The 24,483-nt window shown below is 41.1% G+C and overlaps 1 protein-coding gene and 1 pseudogene across 1 annotated transcript in view; one reads left to right on the top strand and one right to left on the bottom strand.

Annotated features, from left to right (window-relative positions):
• The window catches only part of LOC123241221, an 80,026-nt pseudogene extending 69,485 nt beyond the window's left edge, over positions 1-10,541 (bottom strand).
• A 364-nt stretch (positions 10,542-10,905) lies between these two features.
• The window catches only part of MAP6 (microtubule associated protein 6), a 70,222-nt gene continuing 56,644 nt past the window's right edge, over positions 10,906-24,483 (top strand). Inside the window, exons 1-2 of the mRNA XM_044665994.1 lie at positions 10,906-11,745; positions 11,932-12,035. Of these exons, the coding sequence (XP_044521929.1) occupies positions 10,906-11,745; positions 11,932-12,035 (944 nt within the window). The remainder of the gene's footprint in view (positions 11,746-11,931; positions 12,036-24,483) is intronic.

The raw sequence follows: 24,483 nt of genomic DNA, 5'->3' as shown, positions 1-24,483 counted from the left end.
AAACCCAGTGGAATTATGCTATGGGAGTTGGAAGAAAGGAGGGGAGGGAAAGAACATGAATCATGTATCCAAGGAAAAATATTCTTAATTAATCAATAAAATTAAATTTAAACATTAAAAAAATAGAAAGATCAGAAAATAGAAGATTCTATAACTAAAGACCTTGGTGGAATAGGGAAGTCAGTCAGCCAGGAAATAAGCATTTATTAAGTGTTAATGATACATGATTAGCTCAAGTTTTAGAGGTACAAAAGCAGGCAAAATCAGACCTGTCCTCAAGGAGCTTATAGTCCAATAAGGTAGACAAAATGTAAATAATTAGGTGCATATAGGATATACAGAGGAAATAGAAGGTTCTAGCTAGAGTCTAAGGCTCTATCAGGTCAGGGGGGCTGGGAGAAAAAGGTGGGATTTGAGCTGAGCCTTGAAGAAAGACTGGGATGCTAAGAGGTGGAGGTGAGTAGGGAGGGCATTTCAGTCAAGTGTAGTCTCAGATCTGCTAACTCCTTGTGTGACTTTGAGCAGATAAATTCAGGAAATGTAAAAAAAAAAATTGGCACCTACTACATATCGACTCATTACACTAAACCCTGGGGAAGTTACTTTAATGAATCCGTGATCTGGTTCCTATAGCTACCCACTCTGAAAGTAGATTACTCAACTACCACACTTTCTCTTCTCTTCTCTTCTCTTTTTTTCCTCTTTTCTCTTCTCTTCTCTTCTCTTCTCTTCTCTTCTCTTCTCTTCTCTTCTCTTCTCTTCTCTTCTCTTCTCTTCTCTTCTCTTCTCTTCTCTTCTCTTCTTTTCTCTTCTCTTCTCTTCTCTTCTCTTCTTTTCTCTTCTTTTCTTTTCCTTTCTTTTCCTTTCTCTTCTTTTCTTTTCTCTTCTTTTCCTTTCTTTTTTTAAACCTTCATCTTTTGTCTTAGAATCAATATTAGGTGTCTATTTCAAGGCAGAAGATTGGAAGGGCTAGACAATTAGAGGCAAGTGGCTTGCCCAGAATCACACAGCTAGGAAGTGTCTGAGGCCAGATTTAACTATGATGCTTTCTCACTTGAGTAGCTCTTGACTGTGTCTCCCCATGAATCAGTGTGGCTGATGGCGAAAGTTCCTATTAAGATGAGGAATTTTATCTAGATTTCTTGAGTTGATAAAAATTTACCTTTATTCATTTTGAGCATAACTTATATGAGAGTCAGTATAATGGCCTGGATAGTGAGCATGCTCTCTACCTTAAAGTTATGAAAATGGGAATTCAGAACCTGCCTCTGACATGTTCTGGTTGTGTATGACTAAGCAAGTTATTTCCAACCTCTAGGTATTTTGATAAGACTAGAACTGGCAAAAAAAAAAAAAAAAAAAAAAAAAAGTTGCTGACATGGATTAAGGGGGATTTTCCTTGTGGCCTCTATAGCAATGGAATCCAGTCCTGCATCCCCATATTCTGCATAGGTTTATATATGTACATGTGGATTCCACCATATATTGTAAGGTCCTTGAGAACAAGGTCGGTTATTTTTGTCTTGTATTGCTAGTCCCTAGCTTAGGACTTGGTGCATAGTAGATATTTAATAAATGCTTGTTGATTGATTGTATTTTTTCCGATAGCAAAAGTATTTAATTAAGACATGAAACAACCAAAATAGCAAGGAAATGATGATTGATTATAGTATTCACAAGAATGGAGCACAGAGGCAGCTAAGTGGCTCAGTGGATAGAGAGCCAGGCCTGGAGATGGGAGATCCTGGGTTCAAATCTGATTTCAGACACTTCCTAGATGTATGATTCTGTGCAAGTCAGTTAATCCTATTTGCCTAGCCCTTGTCCTTCTGTCTTAGAGTTGTTACTAGGACAGAAGGTTAGGGGTTTAAAAAAAGAATATATTAGAATATGAAGAGAAGAACAAGCTAATGATAATGATGATGATGATATGAAGAAAACAGTTGAATTACTTTTTTGAGAATTTATTCAAAGGCCCAAGTTTTATACTAATGTCATATCTGCCTGTGTTGTAGTCACCTTCATGTTTTGAGTTTTTGTTTCTCAGGAATTTGTTCCATGCTCCCAGAGACAAGGTAGGCACAAACCCCTTTCCCTAGATCCTTCCTTCCCTCTGATAATATTTTGCCCTTGAAGCAGAATTTTTTGGCATCCATTGCTGGCCAGTAAATTTATATTTGGAATTATGGATAATATTGCACATACTACTTCTCTTTCTTAGGGAGAGAACCATTCTATTGGCTATCAAGAACAAAATTTGATGATATACCTGTATTCATCTGACTACCTAAAATAAAGGAGAGAAGGAAATCCATTCTCCCCTCCTCAGATTGATTGGCCCAAAGATTGATATATGCTCTGGATATTGGCCAAATTGGGATAAATCTAGGGAATATGCAGCATGGGGAGGGACACTTTGCAGATAGCAATCACTGATGCAACAAGGTGATCTTAATGACATGATCTTGTCTTCCCTGACATTTCTTCCTTATTGTGAGACCAAAATAGGGATAAGATAGCAAAATGAAGGAAGTCTACTCAGCAAAAGTATAATCAGCAAAAATTCCCAACTACAACATCAAATTCTTAAACCAATACTGATCATTAGGTACCATAGAATTGGGAATCTGGGGCCCAGGGTACATTATATGGATATCAGGACTAGAGCTGGAAGGAGACTCAGAAGCCAGCTAGTCTAATCCCTAATTTTACTAATAAGGAAACAGGCTCAGAAAGCTTTGTTGGCTTGCCCAAGCTCATAAAGGTAGTTTGTCCTTCTGATAGGTAATCAGTGTCTACAAATAGACTATGTCACAATGCCTAAATGTCAACAGTATAGGTACATTCTCGTGGTAGTGGACAAGCTGACCAAATGGCCAGAAGCGTTCCCAGCTAAAAGAAACGATGCAAGCTTTTGTAGCAAAGGTGTTATTAAAGGAGATAGTTCCAAGGTTCTCTATACCATCAGTAATTTCATCTGACTCTGGTAGTCACTTTGCAAATTCAGTTTTAAAGCAAATCTACCAGGTGTTAGGGATCAAGAGACACTTGTGTTTGTTCTATATATAGACCGCAGTCATCGGGGGCCGTGGAATGGACTAACCAATCTCTAAAATCAGTGGTTGGAAAGTTATGTACAGAGAGTCATCTTAAATGGCCAGATGTTTTATAACTATGGCACTTTAATATTTGAGAAGCCAACCTAATAGTCAAACTCATTTGTCACCGTTTGAACCATTATATGGTCAACAGCCATGGATGGGAAAAGCTCCACAAGACACTATCACATTTAGGGATTGAGTGCAAAATCTATGAGTATGTCACATTGTTAAAAGAAAGATTGGATGAATTACAAAAGTCATCTCTGATACAACAAAGAGTACCTCTTGACTTTAGACTTCATGATTATCAACCTGGAGATAAAGTGTATATTAGAAACTTCACAAGAAAATCAGTATTATAACCAAAATGGTTAGGTCCTCATGAAATAATCTTGGTAACACCATCTTCAGTAAAGATTAAGAACAAAGATTCCTGGTATCACTACACACACCTAAAGAAAGACCTCAGAGAAACAAAGTCCTCATCAAGAAGTCAGTCTGAAATGCAAGAAACAGAATCTCAGCTAAACAGGCAGTCTCACTCACAAGATACAGAATCTGATATAGAAATAGAACCTCAAAGTAAGAGATAATACTTAGAAAAAGCCTTAAACAAGAAAACATCAAGAAACACATAAATATCAAGAACTTGATACTCAAATCACTGATTTAGATCAAGCAAAGTCCTCATTCATGTACAAAGATCAACACTTAAATCTATTAGAAAGTAGTAGTGCAGAAGGAGAAACAGAATATTAGGTTAAACATTATATGTTTACATCTAAGACAAGTGAAAGCATAAAGTCTCATGAAGGAATCTTGTGGCAACACAAAATTCTAACATAACATCATACAGTCATGCATTGGTTCCTGATCCAGGGATTCTTCAATCAAGTCGACGACAGACAAGATGGGTTTCCAGCAAAGAAGAACAGTGATGAAATCCCGAAGAGATCCAGAGTTCCAGAGACATCAGGACATCAGGACCAGCACAAGGACAAGAGGAGACATTGTACTGACAGACTGTACAAGGACCTGAACTGTGACAACACTGTGACTTGGACATCATCACCGGAAGACTCACAAGAAGAGAAGATCAGCAGATGAAGATTAGGTTTGAATAAGTGCAAGGTTTCACACTCAGACACTAATCATAAGGGAAATGCACATATAGAATGCATGCAACAGAACATAAGCTGATTGACAGAAGAATTCTGAAGAAGAAGGTGAGAATAAATCCAAACAGGATATGTTAGGTCATGAGTTCAACACATAGTCACATTAGAGTCACTTCACATGTACATAATGTATATAGTTGAAGAAACTACAATGACCCAAAAGAGCAAGAGAGTTAAGTTTCCTTGCAAGTATTTCATGAGAACATCACATGAAACCTTGCATATATATGTAATATTGTTACTAACATATATTGCACAAGTCTACTAACCTGTAGGGAAAGAGTAGATGTAGGGATGTTCAAAATTTTAGTTAGTATAGGGTCAGTGTAAAATAGTTATGAATATTCAAATAGAATTGATAGAATGTTAGGTAGACATTGTGTAGAGTAGGTTAGTTAGAAATGAATACAAATTGACTAACACATTAACTCTAGTATAAGAATTACTGACACTAATCTTTCTAACTATAGATTAGGGAATAGAAATGTTAGAGTTTAATATGAGTTAGGAATGTTATTTGAAGTTAGTATTAGTAATATAGACAGAGTTATTGCAAAAGTTTTCTTTGTCTAACGTTAGGAAACAACATAGATGATTGTTTTAAATGTTATGATTATGTTCATATGTTATGTTGATGTTCAACTGATGTGTTCATGAAACTATTGTATTCAGATCCCACACTTTCCCACAGAGAAACCTATCCTAAACCCTTGTCATTAGCTTTAGGCTAGTTAGTTAGTTAAGGCATTAGATAAGGTAGGATTTATTATTTTGGGAAGGGATAGTTAATGGGATAGGAACACATAGTTAAGATTAGAATAAGTGTAGACATCATTCATGAACAAGAACAACTGGAAATTTACAGGTTGAAATTTCCAAAAAAAAAACGGCATTCATGTTATATTGAATCTCTGGGAGCTTGAAGTTCACCTTTGACTGACAAATAAGTCAGTTGGATGGAATGTTCCCAGGGAAGTCATGCAAAAGGCAGGAGGAGGGGCAGTTGAGAATCCTGAAGAAGTTCTGGGTCTTTGACCTGTCCTGAGGCTGGAGATCGGTGGATCCTGGTCTTGGAGTGAGAGGATGCAAACATCTCTCTGCAAACTCTTCCTGTACTTGAGATACCGTTCCAACCTGTACCTGACCACCACCTTGGTGTCTACTGCCCCTAGATATTAGGAGTTTCATCATCTAGATATCTAGGTTTCCCAGGGCCCAGGAGGGATCCGGGAAATGGGCAGGAGACGAAGAAGAGGGTGGAAAGGGTAGACATAACTCAACTGTAAGGCTGAAGATCTATTGAAGAAGAAGTCAAAGATATCCCAGCAGTTTACCTACTCTGGTTTAGTCCTGGCCAGGCTAAACCAGAGGGAAGCTACATTGATTCTTCATCTGCCAGCAGCTGAGATTTTATTAGTAACCATTAGAATAGGGTCTCCTATACCACAGTCCTTTACCCTTATCCTTCTCGTTTAATATAAAGTTTAAAGTACCTTCCTAAAGCAGTTTCAAAGCTTGTTTTGGGAAGGGAGAAATTGCAGTCAGAATACAAGTCCTTATCCTAGCTAAAGAGCCCAAATCAACATATCAATTAACCCCAGGTTGGTCCTGAAGGGATATGCCTCTTAGACCTGAAGGATCCTGCCTGGGCAACTGTTATAAGGGAGAAGGGTCATCTTATTTCTCTCTGTACATCATTTCTACCATCTCAAATAGATCAAGAGACCTCCAATAATTATAACAAGTATCACACTCATAACTGAACACAGAACTCTGGATGGGGTCTGATCCTGAAGAATAGAAGGGAACTATTACTTCTCTTATTCTTTTGACTATGTTTTCTAAATGTAGCTGCAGATAGCACTAACTTGATTGCTACATCACACTACCAACTCATAATGAGTTTATGTTCCATGTCTTTTGTGCCTACTATGTGTGAATTAGAGGTGGACCTCCAGGAAGTGACGAAAGCTGCTGTCCTTCAAATATGATGGTAACTTCCTGTTGAGGCAGTTCCCGCTTTGAACTTGGTGCTGAAGGATCTCTGCTGAGACCTCAGGCAGCTTCCCCTCTGAATTGTCACGTGGGTAAGTTAGGCTGACTTCCTTTGGCCTACCTTAGCGTTTCTAGAGTCTCTACTACCTCAAGGAGGTTTCTTTGCCTCTCTAATTGCTAAGGCCTTGTGGCTAGTAGCCTAATTTAATTAATCTTTTAACTCTCACCCTGTCCAGACCTCTGCTAGTTTGGACCAGAGTTTTTTTCTCTCTTTTTCCTTACCTTCAACCTTCCTAATTGTAAACAAATTACCATAAAACCCATCCTGACTTGGGTCTATTTTAATTATAGAATCAATCTAGATCTGATTGATTCCTGGTGACCACACCTTTAAAAAAAAAAAATATATATATATATATATATATATATATAAATTTCCTTCTTACAAGGGGGAGGTCTGTGACCCACATGTGATAGTGACAAGTCAAAAATAAGGGACTGTCCTTTGGGCAATCCAAAACAGTATCGAGTCTGCCATTTGATCACTTGAAATTGGAGGTGGATGCAGGAAGTGACGAAAGGCGCTGTCTTTTAAATATGATGGTAACTTCCTGTGGAGGCAGTTGGTGCTTTGAACTTGGTGTGGAAGGATCTCTGGTGAGACCTCAGACTGCTTCCCTCTGAATTGTCATGTGGGTAAGTTAGGCTGACTCTTTCTCTTCCCTTAGCATTTCTGGAGGCTCCAGTCTTAGGGAGGCCTCTCTTCTTAGAGGAGGCCTTGTGGCTAGAAGCCTTTTTAATTAACCTCTGTGCCCCTCTGCCAGGGATTCTAAATTCCTACCTGGTTCAGGCCTCTGGTCCAGGCCAGAGTTTCTCTCTCTCAATTTCCCTACCTTCAACCTTCCTAATTGTAAATAAACCACCATAAAAGTCATCCTGACTTGGGTCTATTTTATTTTGAAATTGAGTTAATCGATTTCTGGCGACCATACCTTAAATATCTAGTCTCCCTTCTTACAGTATAAAGGAATATATCTTAACAATTAGAGCTATCTAAAAATGAATCACCTTTTAGTTAGTGTGTACCTCCTCATGGGGGAGGGTCTTCAAAAATTGAATGGCTATTTGGGGATAGTGTGTTATAAAGGAGAAGCTTAGATAGGCATTGTTTGGACTAGATGGTCTCAGAGAGCCTTCCAATTTAAATATTCTTTTTGTAATATATTATATTCTATTCACACATCAGTTCACACCATTTTCCCACTAAAAAACCTTCAGAATCTCATTATTGCCTCTCAAGTAAACTTAAGACACCTTAGCATGGCATGCAAGGTTCTCTATAATCAGGGAGCAACCTACCTTTCCAGCTTTATCTTGTGTTCACCCCTTCACTCTATGTCCCATCTAAATTAGAAAATTCTCGGTTGTCCCAAACACATTCTATGCTCTTTGCTTTTTATCTATGCCTGGAATGTCCTCCCTCATCTTTACCTGATGAAGACTTCTGTCATGTGGACGAGGAACTGGATTTATTCTGTGAAGCTCCATAAGGCAGAATGAGAGCACTAGTGCCAAGGCATTTAACAATAAGTAAGACTTCAGCTTGAAGTGCAGAAGACACCTTATAAAAATTAGATCTGTCAGAAAATGGAATAGGTTACATCAGGAGTTACTGTAGTAGTACAATGGATGCCTCTAGGAGACTGCCAAAGTTTCTTGGGGGTATGCTTAGGACTGCCCTGGCAGCCTCACAGATAGGAGGCAGAGGGGAAGGTTTGCTTGCTTATTTATTTATCTAAAACCCACTGATCTCGTGGAATTGTGCATTGGTTAAGGGGGGTTAGGAGGTTTGGGGAAGAGGGAAAGAACACGAAATATGTTACTATAGGAAAATATTCAAAATAAAATTAAAAAAATAAAATCCACTGGCCTCAATTTCCTTCTGAGTTGAGTAAGGGTCACTTCTTCCCCACCACTTTCTCTCCATCATCCTTCTTGGTTTAGAAAAAGGATCTGTCTGAGGGGCTGGTTCTGACTAGCTATTTTTCAGATTGAAATTTACAGAAAGACTGAGCAACAAGGGTGCATAGAACATAGAAGACAGCCAGAAGTAGTCAAGATCTTAGGACACAGAATTTTATAGCTCGAAGGGATCTTAGAAGCTATTTAACTCAACTTCATCATTTTATGGATGGGAAAACTGTGACTCAGAAGAAATGACTTGCTTAAAGCTATACACTTAGAAACCAGGTCTCTTTAACCCTCAATTTAGGTGTTACACACACACACACACACACACACACACACACACACACACACACACCATCCCTAATCTGTCCTTTCCATAGACTGTATGTAGTTGGCTCTTACTATCTTCATTGTGTGGATAAGTGGTTTGCAATCATGCTCATGCTATTCATCTGTTTTATGACTTTAGCCATCCTGTCTCTTCTCTGGGTCTCAATTTCTTTCTTTGTAAAATGGGAGATTTAAATGACCTCAAAGAAACTTTTTTATGTGTACTATTTTATGATTTTGGTTGTTACTTTTAAATTATTTAAATAATTTTCAGGTGTGTAATCTGACTAAAGGCTAAGATAACAGATTTCAAATTGGAAAGAACCTTAGAGTCCAACCCCCTCACTTGACAGATGGGGAAACCGAGGCTCAGAAACATTAAATGACAACCCAAGGTCACACAGGAGTAAGTAAGAAGCAAAGCCAGAGTCCTCACTCAGATCCTCTGACATCAAATCCAATATTCTTTCTACTACCATGCTGCCTTCCATCCTCTGACTTTCTCCCTTCCTGACCTTGTCAGGGCTGTTTCACCCATGGACAGTACGGGGATGTGTTGCAGGAAGGAGAAGGGGTCAGCGAAGTCAGGAATCGTTCTAGTGACCTAATTTACTCATTTCATCCTGAAGAGACCCGAGAGAATTTTACTTTGAAAGATGAGATAAAGTGCAAAGTGCCCTGGATCTGGAAGTAAATCCCAACCCTGGTGCCTATTAGTTGTATGACTAACTGAGCGAATAATTTTCACCTTACAGGGTTGTGTGCAGTGATGCTCAAAGGAGAGAAAAATGTAGAGTGATACTTTAGTATGTTACTATTTTCCAGTTCCTTAGAATCTTAGAATGTCAAAGGCATTTGTCCTCTATTCCTTTGCCCTTGGGGCGTGAGAAATGTCCAGGGTTCTGTTGCTGTCCCTTCCTTGGTGCTGACTGGTTGGAGTCTGTATTCTTCATTCCATCACAGTTTGCTATGGGGAGGGGGCATGGCTCAGGAGAGGAGACACTTTAGACTCTCTCCTAAGGCAAGTACCACTATCCAGAGAGAATACCCACTCTGCCCTAGGGTACGCTCCCCAAACAAGTCAGATTGATTAAAATGTTTCCCCGCCAGACAAGGTGAACTTCTTCTTTTCCCTTTCAAATAAAAGGCAATAATCTCCCAAAACGTGTTCACCGAGTCGGGCCTTCGGTGTGTCTCTCGCAGTGCTGGACACACAGAAGGTGAAAATAAACATTTGCAGTGGGCATCAAATTGAATTTCGTAGAGGGGCTTCCGTGTTTTCAGGGCGCGGCTGAGCTGCCGCCCCCGATGGGTTAGGGAGGGGGAGACCTTTGAAAGGGGTCAGCCGCCTTAACCATTTCCTTCCCTTCGGCATCCTTCCGGCAAAGAGCAGCGGCTCCGAGGCCTGGCTCCCAGCTGAGGAGGAAGGAGTTACAGAGGGGAGGGGGGGGGGGGGGCGGCACGAGCTCCCAGACGCTGCGCGCTGACGAAAGCAGGTGATTTCTCCGCAAAGCTCTCTCGCTAAGCAGCTTTCCTGGTATGGGCTTTTTTTTTTTTTCTTTTTTTTTTTTCTCTTGCTGATAGTGGGTGGGGTCGCTTCCCCTGCAGCACTAGCAGCAGCGGCGGCGACAGCAACAGCAGTGGCAGCAGCAGCGGCAGCGGCGGTGGCAGCAACAACAGCAGCAGCAGCAGCAGCAGCAATCCCAGCGATGCTCCGGATTCCCGGCAGATGAACGCCCCTGGGCAGGTCACTCTGTCCTCTTTCCTCCTGGCCCTGCCCGCGGGGAAGAGCTAAGTAACCCAGGCAGAGAGCGGGGAGCTGAGAGTGGGGAGTAGAATCGGGGGAACGGCTCCGCATTGGGCGGGAAAACCGAAGAGCCCAGAGCCAGCCACCCCCCCTGGACCCTGCAGGCTGACAGACAGCCCCGCCCGTCTCTGCAGCATGGCTTAAGCCTGCAGCAGCCTCCATGGGTTTCACACAGGGCTGACGGGCGAGGCGAGCCCAAAAGAAGATCTTGAACCTTTTATATGTCTGCAATTGCAGTCCTTTGCAAAAGCAGTCTTTGCATCCTTTGCAAGGCACATTGCATGCTTGCAGACTTTTTCATCCAGAGAACAGCACTGACTCCCAACCTTGGGACTGGTAGTAGGGTGGGTGTGTGCTTTTCAATAAAATAAAAACTTAGCAGTAGTGGGTGAGCAAGGAGCAGTACAGGAAGGAACGGGAGGCAGATCCTGCAACAGCAAGATCGGTGCAGCCAAGCCTGCCTAGGTGGGAAGAGAAAAAGTAGGCAGAAGGAAGGTGAAAGACAGGGTCTTTGGACACAAGCACCATGGCTTGGCCATGCATCACCCGTGCCTGCTGCATCGCCCGCTTCTGGAACCAGCTGGATAAGGCGGACATCGCGGTGCCCCTGGTCTTCACCAAGTACTCAGAGGCCACCGACCACCCCGGTGCCCCGCCGCAACCGCAGCAGCCCCCCGCGGCGCAGCCGCAGCATGCTCCCCCTTCGGCGCGCTCCGTTGCCATAGAGACGCAGCCGGCCCCCGGCGACCTGGATGCTGTTGCCCGGGCAACGGGGCCCAGCGGGGAGCGGGAGCCTGGGCCTCCCAGCGCCCAGGCCAAGACGACCGCCGGCCCGGGTTCGAGCCTTGGCCTGGGCTCGGCGGACTCCGTGATGAGGCAGGACTACCGGGCCTGGAAGGTACAGCGCCCAGAGCCGAGCTGCAAGCCGCGAAGCGAGTACCAGCCGTCGGACACGCCCTTCGAGAAGGAGACCCAGTATCAAAAAGATTTCCGGGCGTGGCCTCTGCCCCGGAGGGGCGACCACCCCTGGATCCCCAAGGCGACCCCGCCACCCCCGCCGCAGTCGCTGCCCGCCCCGGCCTCGGCCTCCCCAGGCCCGCCCACGGCTGAGGAACGGCGGCGGCGGCGGCAGCAGAGCCAGGAACGGAGGTCCGCCGAGGCCCCGGCCCAGGCTCAGGCTCCGGGAGATGAGGAGGGGAGCGGTGGCGGAGGAGGAGGCCCTGCTGCGGGGAAGGCGTCCGGAGCAGACTGGCGGGACACGCGCAAGAAGGCGGGGCCCGCGTGGATGCTGCGGCGGGCAGAGAGCCGAGGGCTGCAGGGGTCCGATTCCCAGCCCCAGCCGCAGCAGAGCCAGGAGCGGAGGTCCGCCGAGGCCCCGGCCCAGGCTCCCGGAGATGAGGAGGGGGGCGGTAGCGGAGGAGGAGGCCCTGCTGCCGGGAAGGCGTCCGGAGCAGACTGGCGGGACACGCGCAAGAAGGCGGGGCCCGCGTGGATGCTGCGGCGGGCAGAGGGCCAGGGGCTGCAGGGGTCCGATTCCCAGCCGCAGCCGCAGCCCCAGCCCCCGGAGTCTGGAATAGGCAAGGGGCGGGCGGCGGCCGACGCCCTCAATAGGCAGATCCGCGAGGAGGTGGCTACTGCCGTGGGCAGCTCGTACAGGTGAGGCAGAGCCCAGGGAAGAGGAGGGAGGAGGGAGGAAGGGGCGCCGCCCATGCACAGCAACCCTCATCTGATTTCACCTCTGCCTCTTATTCTTTGTATGACCTTGGCCCAGTTACTCTAACTCCCAGGGCCTTAGTTTCCCCTGCTGTAAAATTAAGTGTGGGACTATATAACCTCCTACGACTTTTCTTCCACTTCTACATTTGGAGCTAGGGCCCGCCCTGTGACCATGACTCCACCCATCTTAGGAGGCTATTTGCAGGGATCGGTTTTTTCCCGTTCTTTCTATCCCCAGCGCTTAGCGCAGTGTCTGAAACTTAGTAGGAGCATAATAAACGCTACTTGGCTGACTCTTTGCTGCCCATGGCCCCACCCAGTCTTCTGCACAGCCACGCCACCCCATAGTCATAATATCCTTCTTCCCTTCAACCTTTACAGATCTCCAAATCCTGCTCTCCTCTTATTTCCCATCAGACTTCATGCTTCCTTTCCCAGGGACCTCACATCAGCTCCCCTCCATCCTTTCTGCTGTCTAAGGGTTTCCAAGACCCAGACTCCCCTTGCCATCACGACCCTATGAGGACACAAGCTGCAGGGACAATCTTAATTTTGTATTTGCATCTTCTGCACTTAACGCAGGGTTTGGCACAGAGCAAACGCTTAAGTGCTTTTCAGTCACTTATCTCCTCACCATTCTGAACATGAGAATAACCCTCTCATCAGTACATTACAATTCTCAAGTAAACGCTCTGCTCTCCACATTTGTAGCAACCCCTTTCTCTGACAATTCTTCCCATGCTCCCACTTCCCTTATGGCCATTTGCCCCCATTAGTACATGCCTTTTTTCACTCCCTATTTGAGCTTTCATTCCAAACTAATGAGTAAACAGATTGTGCTGTAGGTTATTATGGAGAGACTGCATTCAAAACACTGAGCTTGAGGTCTCTGGAGAATCCAGATGTGTACAATGAATAATGAGACAAGAGATGTCCATTGTGTGGCCCGTAGGGCTCTACATGAGGACCACAGCCACCTGCTTCTTTCTCAAAGCAGTTCAATGAGGAAGACTACAGGTTTGTTATGTGTTGCCAAGAGCCTACAATCACTTCAAAATTTAACTTCATATAGTAATATTTATTGCCTTATCTTGTTATATTTGCAGTTATATAGGTAGGAAAATATTTTACAATTATCTTTCATATAGTAAAGAAGGCTGATGAGAAGTGATTTTTAGAGCTACCAAAATCCATATTATTTATTAATTTTTCAAAATATTGCTTTCATGCAAATTGATTACACAGATTATTGGTTTCCCCACAAGTCAAGGAATTGACTGTTTAAATAGGAAATTTTTAATGGCCTTGACAATCCAAATATGGTCTTAGACAGTATAACCATTTCTTTAATGGACAATTAAAGTTTATAATAGTTGATGTGAAACTTAACCTTCTTTTGATTCATAGGGAAGACTGACAATAGAGCTATGTAATTAGGGGGAAGGCAGTTGTGAATAAATTGGATACATTATAAAGGGGAAAAAATCTGGAAATGGTCTATCCATAAACTCCAGTACCCTCATCATGTCTTATAGCCTTTGCCCTCTTGGGTTTCTAGGCATTTCTCTGATGCAAATACATTTCTCATCTGTTTCAAATGGATTTAAGGTAGCGAAGGCCATATTGGTCCCACTCCAATGACAATTTGATTTATTATTTCTCATCCCTTCCCCAGTAAATCACAGTGTGTTCAGGGTACAATGACTAATTAGTTAATCTCATGGGCTTTAAAGATGGCATCTGCTGCATGATATTAATGTTAATAGTTCACTTACATATGAAAAGCTCACATAATTTAGCATTTTAATACATCTGCAGTTTGACATCCAGATAAAAACCATGAGTGATGATGAGGTGTCTTTACTGGGGAAATGTAGTTGCTCCAGAAAGAGAAATACATTGTTAATAACATGAAGATTTTGAATGACTCCTATTTAGCAGACTTTCCACTTCATTGTGTGGCTATATCATCATGGGATTTTGCTAGCAAATGCTATTTGAAGTGTGATTTTGAATTATTGACACACAGGGTGGAATTAAATGCAATGAACCATGACACTGTCGAGTCTGTCACTGTTTATAATCTTAAAAGTACATTTCAGTGGGTGGACTTTAGTAACAAATTCAGCAGACACACTTGTCTAGAAGATCTATTTGTCATCCAGTGAAGGAACAATGCTCTTTGGGGGGAGGGAGTGGAGGGAGAGGTAAAATTACCCTTCTAAACAACCTCTCTGCCCTTGCAGTGAGTTAATAGGGATAGATGAGGGTAGCAGGTGCTCCCCATAGGAATGCTAATGGGAGAGACTTTTCATGGCAGAAGGCAGCTGATGCTCTGGGAGATAGAATCTATCAACCAAGGAGAGAAAATTTCTGGAAGAAGGAAAAGTGACATGGACATCAGAAAGAAAAGAGCCTTGGATTCAATACTTTAGAGCTGTGCCAGGAAGGCTAGAGAAAGGAAGAAAGCCCTATCTTTAATGTCAAGTGAAAGCCATATTTTATGTGTACAATGGGAAAGAAAATAGTTATTCCTCTCTTTTCCTTTCATAGGATCAGAGAATTCTTGTTGAATTGAAACAAATCTATTCCAACCCATACCTGAACAGGGAAATAATACTGATGCAGGTAGAAAGAATCTTGGGGGTAACAAAGGGCTCTAAAAGAATGCATACCTTTTGATCCAGTAATACTGCTACTGAGGTCTATATCCCAGAGAGATTTTTAAAAAATGGAAAAGGACCTGTTTGTAAAAAAATAGTTATAGCTGCTCTCTTTGTGGTGGCAAAGAAATGGAAGCTAAAGGGATGTCTCTCAATTGGGGAGTGGCTGAACAAATTGTGGTATAAGATGGTGATGGAATACTATTGTGCTATAAGGAATAATGAACAAGATGATTTCAGAAAGAGCTGGAAGGATATATGTGAACTGATGCAGAGTGAAATAAGCAGAACCAAGAGAACATTATACACAGTAACTGGAATATTGTGGAATGATCAAATGTGATAGACTTTGCCACCAACAGCAATATGATGATCCAGGACCATTCTGAGGGACTTATGACAAAGAATGTTATCCATCTCCAGAGAAAGAACTGTTGTAATAGGAATGCAGATGGAAACATATGATATCATTTGTTTATTTGGGTATATGTTTTGAGGTTTTGATTTTATAAGATCATTCGATTACAAAAATGAATAATATGGAATTGTGTTTTGCATGATAATACATGTATAACTCAGATTTGAATTGCTTTTGTCAGCTCCAGGATAGGAGAGGGAAGAAGGGAGAGAGACGATATGGATCATATCACTTGGGAAAACTTATATGGAAATTTGTTATTAAAAATAAAAAAAATTTTTAAGAAGAATATTTATTGGTGGCAGCTAGGTACCTCAGTGGATAGAGAGCCAGATTTGGAGATGAGAGGTCCTGGAGTCAAATCTGGCCTCAGATATTTCTTGGCTATGTGACCCCAGGCAAATCCCTTACTCCCCTTTGCCTAGCCCTTACAGTTTTTTTGCCTTGGAACCAATATACGGTATTCTTTCTAAGATGGAAGATAAGGGTTTTTTTTTTAATGAAAGAAATAATATAGTTTTGACCTTAGACTATTTTTTTCTATTTGGATCTCAGTTTCTTAATTTATAAAATTAAAGTATTAAACTGAATGTTCTCTAAAGGCCTTCCTAATCTAATATCTTGTGAAATTGTTATCTGCATTCCACTTTGAGATTTGTAGTGAGTAAGAGGCTCCCATTCCACTTTGATTTATTAGGAAATTTTTTCTTATACTGAATTGAAATCTGCCTTCAAAATTTCCATTCATTCCTCTTAATTCTGGCCAGCTAGATTAAACAAAACAAGTCCAATACCAGTTATAGACCATAGCCCTTTGAATGCTTGAGAAATGCTAGTAGAAACCAAGCTCTTTGAGGGTAAGAATTGGTTATTGTGGGGGGAGAGAGGGAGGAAGGGAGAGAGAGAGAGATTGAGAGAGAGAGAGAGCGTGAACCCTAGGGTCTAGCATGGTTAATATTGTTCATGGTTGGTATTTAATAGTGGTTGAACTGAATTGTGTGTCCTTTTTTTCTAGGCTAAATAATCAATACATACTTAAATGGTGTTTCAAATCCTCTTCACTGTCTAGTTCTGCCTCTTCTTTTTTTCTCATTCTTAGCAGCTACCAATGTTCATCTTAAAATGTGATCCCAGAAGTTTCAAGACAATGTTCCAGATATGGTGTGGCTAAGGCAGACAAGATTGAAGCCTTCCATCTCCTACGTTCCGGACATGATTCTTCTATTCATACTACCTTTTTGCTGCCTTGTCAAACCATTGGCTCATATTGAGTTTGTAGTCAGCACTAAGACAGATCCCTAGGGTCCCTCATTAGGAACTATTTTTAAAATTGTGCTTCCTTCTAGGTTTTCACCAACTGTTTAATCAGTGTTCTTTGGTTCTAGTCCTTCAAAGAATTCTAGATTAATATCATTATACCGTGAACTAGTTCATCTCTCTCATTTAGGCCCATAAAGATAACAGAATATATTTTATAAAATACCTGGCTGAACTCCAGATGTCAGTGGCATCCTCTTACCAACAAACAAATGCTCAGAAATCATCCCTTTAATGAGGTACTTTAGAATTTTGTCAAAACTGAAGTCGCAATCCATGGTCTATTACAGAACTGCCTTATTTTTTGAGAACCAGGAACTCATTTGCCATCTCTAAGCTGTTGATATCTCTGTCATTCTCCATGAATTTTCAAAGATCAAAAGCAATAGTTCAGCAACCCCTTCTACCTATTCTTTCACTTTGTCTAGGCCTGGTCACTCAAGGCAGGTTAATCACATTCTTACCAAATGTTCATCCACCTTAGGTTTTAAATTCCCCTTTAATTCTATACTTCTCAGGACTGCGGGGCATTGTCTTTGGTAGAGAAAATGGAAGCAAGATAAGCACACATTTCTATCTTGTTGTTCAGTTGTTTCAGTCCTGTCTGACTCCTCTTGATCCCATTTGAGATTTTCTTGGTAAAGCTACTGGAGTAATTTGCTATTTCCTTCTATCGCACTTTTCACAGATAACAAAACTGAGGCAGATGTAAGCTAAATGACTTGCCCAGGGACACACACAGCTAGTAAGTGTCTGAGGCCAGTTTTGAACTCAGGAAGATGAGTCTTCCAGATTCCAGGCCCTGCACTCCATCCACCTTGCCATTGCCTGCCCTCATTATTGCCTTGTTCGCTCTGAACAGAGGTCTTGGATCTCATTTTCTTTAGCATTTATCACTAGCACGGAGCTTGTTTGGGAGTATTAAGACTCTTAATACCCTTTCAGGACCTCATTTTCAAATCGTTTACAGTTAATGTGTCCCTGCTGTCATATTTAGAATGTTTCTTAGATAATTGCCATTTTTCTTTTTCATCAGAAGCATTTGTTTTTGGATCATTGGTTCTTCCTTCTTGAGAGTATCCTGCATCTCTTTGTCCAATTTCCCTGTGAAATTTTTGGTTGTGGCCAGTTTCCTACCTGTCCTTCTTCTGATCTCCGTTTCATTTTTTGTTTTAATTTTTAATTTAAAATTTTTTTCAATTATGTGTAGAAACAATTTTTGACAATTATATTCTGACATTTTAGGATTCAGATTTTCTTCTTCCCTCTCTTCCTTCGAACCTCCCTGAGATGGTAAATAGTCTGATATAGGTTATGCCAGTGCTTTCATGGAATACATATTTCCATATTGCTCATGTTGTAATAGAAAACACAAAACTTACAATAAAAAACTCATGAAGGAAATAAAGTGGAAGCTGGCATGCTTTGATCTGCAACTCTACTTTCTTTGAAGTTCATTCTTTCAAAATCTAGAAATCAGGGGGCAGCTGGGTAGCTCAGTGGATTGAGAGCCAGACCTAGAGACAGGAGGTCCTGGGTTCAAATGTGGCCTCAGACACTTCCTAGCTGTGTGACCCCCATTGCCTACCCTTACCACTCTTCTGCCTTGGAGCCAATACACTATATTAACTCCAAGATGGAAGGTAAGGGCTTTAAAAAATTTTTTTTAAAAAGCTAGAAATCATAACCTAGAATCATTGGATTTATTTAGTGGGAAGGACAATGAGGATGACTTTCCTTTTACAAATGAGAAAACTGAAGCCTTGAGGTTAAATGATTTGTTACAGTTCTTCAGGTAGGGGATCCAGCATTCCAACCCAAGTAAATTGATTCCAAATCTAGTTATCTTTCTGATCTGTCACGTTGCCAATAGAGCGTGCCTAGCCTTCCCCTCCTTGTTTTTGTTTCCAGTCTTGAAATAGCACTGTTGTTTCTCCAAGTATGCAGTTTTAATTGTCTAGCTGGGAAGGAGTACCCTGGAGGGTCAGCTAGCTCTGTGGTTTTGCATTGAGTTGTTGGGAAGCGATGATAAAACCAGATCTTTTCTCCTTCTACTCCTACCACTTCCCCTGACAGTTTTAATATTAAACAAAAAGTAGTTGAACAGTAGATTCAATTTTTATAGATATTTTACTTTCAAAAGCATTTAACAAACATGTATTAAATGTCTGCTTACACATATAAGACAACTGTACTTACTGCTCAGGTAGTTAAAAACATTTTAAAAAGAACAGAGCTCCTGCTATCGGCTTATAATTAGATAAAAGGTGATAACATACATAGATGAGTAAATACGGTGAAATTTAGACAAGAACAAGGGCATAAGAGAAGTAAAAGTGCAATGAGTTCCGTCAAGGGAAAGAAGGATCACTGAAGGCTTCATAGAGGGGGTGTCATTTGAACTTCTTTTTGAAAGATGGGAAGGTTGTGAAATTATGGAATAGTGAAATAATCACTGGACTTGGATGAGAAGACTTAGGTTCACAAAAAAAGAAGAAATTGAGGAAATTGACACAGCCAGAGAAGAAATAAAAATATTGCAATTTGCAGATGACATGGTGGCATATTTTAAGAACCTCAGAAAGGAAGCTAAGTGACCCCAGATCTGGAGTCAGGAGGACCTGGATTCAAATGTGGCATCAGATACTTCCTAGCGGTGTGATCCAGGGCAAGTCACTTAACTCTATTAATTTATTAAGCACTTACTATGTGCTAGGAACTGTTGCTAAGATACAAAGAAAAAGAAAAACAGCTCCTGCCTTCTAGGGGCTCAAAATCTAATGGAGAAAGCAGCATGCAAAAACAAAAACGAACAACAACAACAACAACAACAACAAAAAACTATGTAGAAACAAGAAATATATATTGGAAGTAATCTCAGGAGAGTCACAAGTATCAAGGAGGACCAAGAAAGACTTCTTACAGAAAATAAGGTTTTAGTTGAGACTTGAAGTATGCTAGGGAATCCAGGATATAGAGATTCCAGGCAAGGGGGACAGCCAATGACAAAGCACAGAGAAGTGATAGATCGAGTTGTGTAGGATGAATAGTAAGAAGACTAGTAAATAGGAATGGTAAGAAGACTTGTAGATAGGAAAGGACCAGATTATAACAAGCTTTAAAAACCCGAGGATTTTATATATGATCCTGTAACATAATAGGGAACCATTGAAGTTTATTGAGAAGGGGAGTAACATGGTCAGATCTGAATTTTAGGAAGGTGAATTTGATAGATAAGTGGAGGAAGGAGTCTAGTGGGAAAGAGACTTAAAGCAGGGAGGTTATTTCAGTACTAGCATGAGGTGATGAAGACCTATACCAGAAAGGTTTAGTAAAGTAGCATGTTATAAAATAAGTGCACAAAAATATTACTAACAAAGCCCCTCACAAAGAGATGGAAAAAGAAAACCCATTAAAATTAACTACAGAATGCATAAATTATCTGGGAGTTTGCCTCATAAGACACTCAGAATTTATATTAATAAAACTAAAAATGCTTTTTAAAGAAATAGGGATAGATTTAAATGATTAGATCAATTGTTCATAGTTGGACTGTTTCAGTGTAATAAAAATGGATATTATCAAAATTAATTTATAAATTTAGTGCCACATCATTTCAGTGGTCATCATAATATTTTATAAAACTAGACCTCCCTCCCCCCCCCATAGAATTCATTTGGAGAAATAAAAGTTCAAACATCTCAAGGGAAATACTAGAGGGGAAAAAAAGGGAATGAATAGCAGTACCAAATTTCAAACTATATAACAAATCAGTGTTCACCTAAATATTTGGTACTGCATAAAAAGCAGTTGGTACTGATTAAAAAGTTAATCAATTAATTAATAACAGAAGTAATTGAACATAGTACTACAATGTTCAGTAAACCTAAAATACCTACTACTGCCAGTAACACTCCCAATCTGATAAAAACTGTGAAAAGCAGAAAATAGTTTTGTGGAAAATGGGCTTAGAGTAAGATATTACACCATATACCACAATAAGCTTCATATTAGTATACATCTAAATATGTATATCTCTCTCTATATATATACATATACATTTATGGATGTGAAGGGTTAAATTTTTGGGGTAGGAGTTTGAGCAAAAGTCAGGAGAGCAGCTTCTTAAACAGTAAGCACTTAGTTTATTATTAGGAAAGTATGGATAGGAAATAGAAAGGAAGAAAGTGAGAATAATCTTATAATAGCTTATAACTATACCTAAGATCCCAATCCTAATTAAAATTTTCTATAAAACCCTAAATCTATCTGCCTTCAAGGGCCTTACTTTTCTACTCTGACTATCTAATAATTTACCCACTCTCTATCTACCTATCTACCCAAGATAATCAATAATCAGTAAGGCTGTTAAGGCCTTAAATCAGTTTCTCTGACTCCTCACAGTCCCAGAGAGAGAGAGCTCTAGCCACACACTCCTCTCTCCAGGGGACCCAAAGACAAAAGCCTCTCTCCAACTGCCAGCTATAACTGACTCAGCCACACCCTTCTAACTGTCACCAACTGTCAAACTGAACAGCTGTGGGGGGGGGGAGGGGAAGGGGAACACTCTTTTTCAGAAATCTCATTGCTCCTTTTCCTCTTTTATAGAAAAGGGGAGAAATTAATAAAAACTCTCTTAACATCTCTAAATATAAAGGTCATATTAAAATTAGATGAAGGAAGGAGAGACTTTTCACAACTGTAATTAGGAGAATTCTATTGTAAGTTAGGGATAGAGGTGATTATAAAATATATAATGGATTATTTCAGTTACATAAAATTGAAAAGCTTCTGCACAAACAAAATAAATATGGTTAGAAAAAGAAGGGAAACAATTAATTGGGGAAAATCTTCATAGCCAAATTCTATGATAAAGCTCAAATATCCTATATGAAAAGAAATGGTACAAATATATAAGAACAAAGTCATTTGTAAATAGATAAGTAATTAAATAAGAATTGGTAAGTCTCAGATGAAGAAATGTAAGCTATCAAAAGCCATGTGGAATGCTTCAGGCTACTAATAATAAGATAAATGAAAATTAAAAGTATCCCCTCACATCTACTAGCTTGGCATAGATAACAAAAGGGGGAAATAGAATTTTTGGAGGTATTGTGGGAAGATGAACATGACATCATTTAGTTAGTTGAATTGTAAATGATTCAACCTTTCTGGAAAACAATTTGGAACTATATCCCCAAAGTTTCCTAAGCTGTATATTTAGCCATTGATCCAGTTATATTGCTATTGGACATATGCCCCAAGGAGGTAAAGGGCAGATCAAAACATCCATATGCATATATATTAACAGAACCTTTTTTTTTTTTAGGAGAAAAAACTTGAAACAAAATAGGTGTCCATCCACTGGGGAATGGCTGAATACACTGTTTTATATGAATATAATGGAATTTCATGGCAGGAAATAGTGAATATAATCGTTTCTCAGAAATATGGAAAGACTTGTATGACCTGGTATAAATAAAATGACTATAATTTACATAAAATAAATATTGAATAAAAAGAAAATAATTTACATAACACATACAATTAAAATGTGAAGGGAAACAACTAGAAGAACCTCAAAACTCTGACCAATGAAATCATGATTTCAAGAGACTGCTGAGGAAACATAACCTGCCCACTTTGGACAGAGTAGTGATGGAGTGGAAATATAGAATGAGATGCATATTCTCTGGCATGTCCACGTGTTATTATGTCTTGATTGACTATGCAGAAGACCATTAGCCTTGTAATCATATATAAATCACTTCACCTTTTGGGGGCTGTTCTCGAACCTGTGACATGGCACAACAACAACAAAGAAAGGTTAAAAATACAGTCTCTTGTCCCAAAGAGTTCACAATCTAATGGTGGGCAGGTAGAAAGGGGATAGAGAGAGCAAGCAAACAACTACATACAAATAATGTATGTAGGAAAAATTAGTGATCTCAAAAAAAAAAAGGCACTAAGAGTAAAGAGAATTCAGGAAAGACTTCTTGTAGAAATTGGGACTTCAGCTGAGACTCGAAGGAAGCCAGAAAATGAAGAAAATGATCATAACTCTTACCTCTCATTTAGGTTTTGTGGGAATCAGACAATAAATGTTTATTAAGCACTTTTTAAGTTCCCGTTTCCAGTGCATTGTCTGTGATCCTCAGATTATTTCAGTGCCATTATTTTTATTTTTTGAATGAGTCCAAGGGAAGTAAATGATAAACATTTAAGGTTTGGACCAAATGGCCTCTAATATCCCTTCTGTGTCCAGGGACTTAATCTTTGTGGTCCCAGAGGTTAGAGAGAGACTTAGTGGGATTAGTGAGAAGATCAAGGAATAGGAGGAGGGATGCAGAGTGGAGAGAATATTTAGGTAGAGAGCCATAGGAACAGATTTAAATATGTTTGATGTTATCATCAGAATATACCAGAGACCTTTTGGATAGAAAGAGGAAATAAATGAAGAGTTTGAGGAAAAGTCTGAAACCTTATCACTTGGAAGATCAAATCTTCTGTTGACATTCAAAGCCCTTCATAGCCCAGCCCCCTCCTACCTTTCCAGTCTTCTTATATCTTATTCCCCATCACATACTCTGATCCAGTGAAAATGGCTTTCTCACTGTTCCATGAAGGTACTCCATCTCTCCATTCTTGGCCATTTTTCTGGCTGTCTCTCATCTTGAGTGTTCTCCCTCCTCTTCTCTGCCTACTAGTTTCCCTGATTTTCTTTGCTGCTTGCTTTTTGTTTCATCCATTAGATTAGGAGCTCCTTAAGGGAAGACACTGTCCTTTGCCTCTTTTTGTGTCTTCGGTACTTAACACAATGCCAATTAAAGTTAAACACAGGATTTGATTAAATTCCTTTAGTGTCTGGGGTCATATTATAGCTATTAATCCATTTATTCTGGCTGTATTTATCAACATTAAGTCTACCCATCCCTTTCCTCACCCTTGAAAAGAGCTTGATTTAACCTGCCTGCAGGAATATGACAAACCTTTTAGAGATGGAGTACTGGGTTCTGCCCCCATCCTACCCCCCAGGCCAAGTGCTGTGCCCACCTCCCAGCCCCCTGCTTTTCCCCTCCCCCCCCCCAGTGCTGGCTGCACCCTGCTCCACCTCTCACCCCACACAGGAGAAGAACAAAGCACTCCCATTGGGCTGCTGGGTGGAGGGGTGAATGAAGTGAGGAATGTCCTCAGGGAGGGGAGTGGCCTGAGGGCTCTGCTCCCTTCCAGCTCTGCCAGTATTGGGGTCTGAGACATAGCCCACCACCAAGGAAGACCAGTAGACAATGCAATTAAGCAAGAAGGGTCATTTACTGATCTGGTGCGTACCAGGGGAACTCAGCCCAAGGGTTCCACCTGTGGCTCTTGAGTACAGGAGTTTTATGCCGCCCATTATCAGCCTACGGGGTTCGCAGGCATCTCTTGCAGTTAGGGCATTGACACATCTATGTACTTGTCAGGGGTCTGCAGTTAGGGTGTTAGCACTAGGTCAGGGGTCTGCAGTTAGGGCGTTAGTACATCTATGCACTTTGTCAGGGGCTTGCTTGCCATGTCTTGCAACGATATGTTTTGCAAGGGTCAAGTGGCTCCCTGCCTTGGCCTCCCTCACCACCTGTGAGTCTCCCACCTCATTCCCTGTGTACTCCCATTGGGCTGCTGGGCTGAGGGGTGGGGATGTGAAAAATGTCATCAAGCATGGTGGAGAGGGGAAGGGGAGCAGCTCCACCAAATCCCTCTATCTTTCTAGAAATGAATTTGAGGTGGGGTAGGGAGGTCAGCCTTGTGCCCACAGAGTTCTCTCTGTGTGCTATCTTTGGCACCTGTGTCATAGGTTCACCACGATAGATCTATGCTCTATTACATGTAAGTATATAAGATCAGTTGAAATGTGAGGTCAGAGGGAAAAGGTCACCAAGGAGGGTAGATAGCCAAGGCATTGAGTACTTTAGGTCAGACCCCAGAGAGAGAGAGAAAAGCTTAGGTTATGTAG

This window comes from Gracilinanus agilis, chromosome 3, assembly GCF_016433145.1.
Source record: "Gracilinanus agilis isolate LMUSP501 chromosome 3, AgileGrace, whole genome shotgun sequence".
Classification (NCBI taxonomy): Eukaryota; Metazoa; Chordata; class Mammalia; order Didelphimorphia; family Didelphidae; genus Gracilinanus; species Gracilinanus agilis.
Note: the sequence above shows the minus strand (reverse complement) of the source record. Positions and strands in the feature narration are given on the sequence as shown.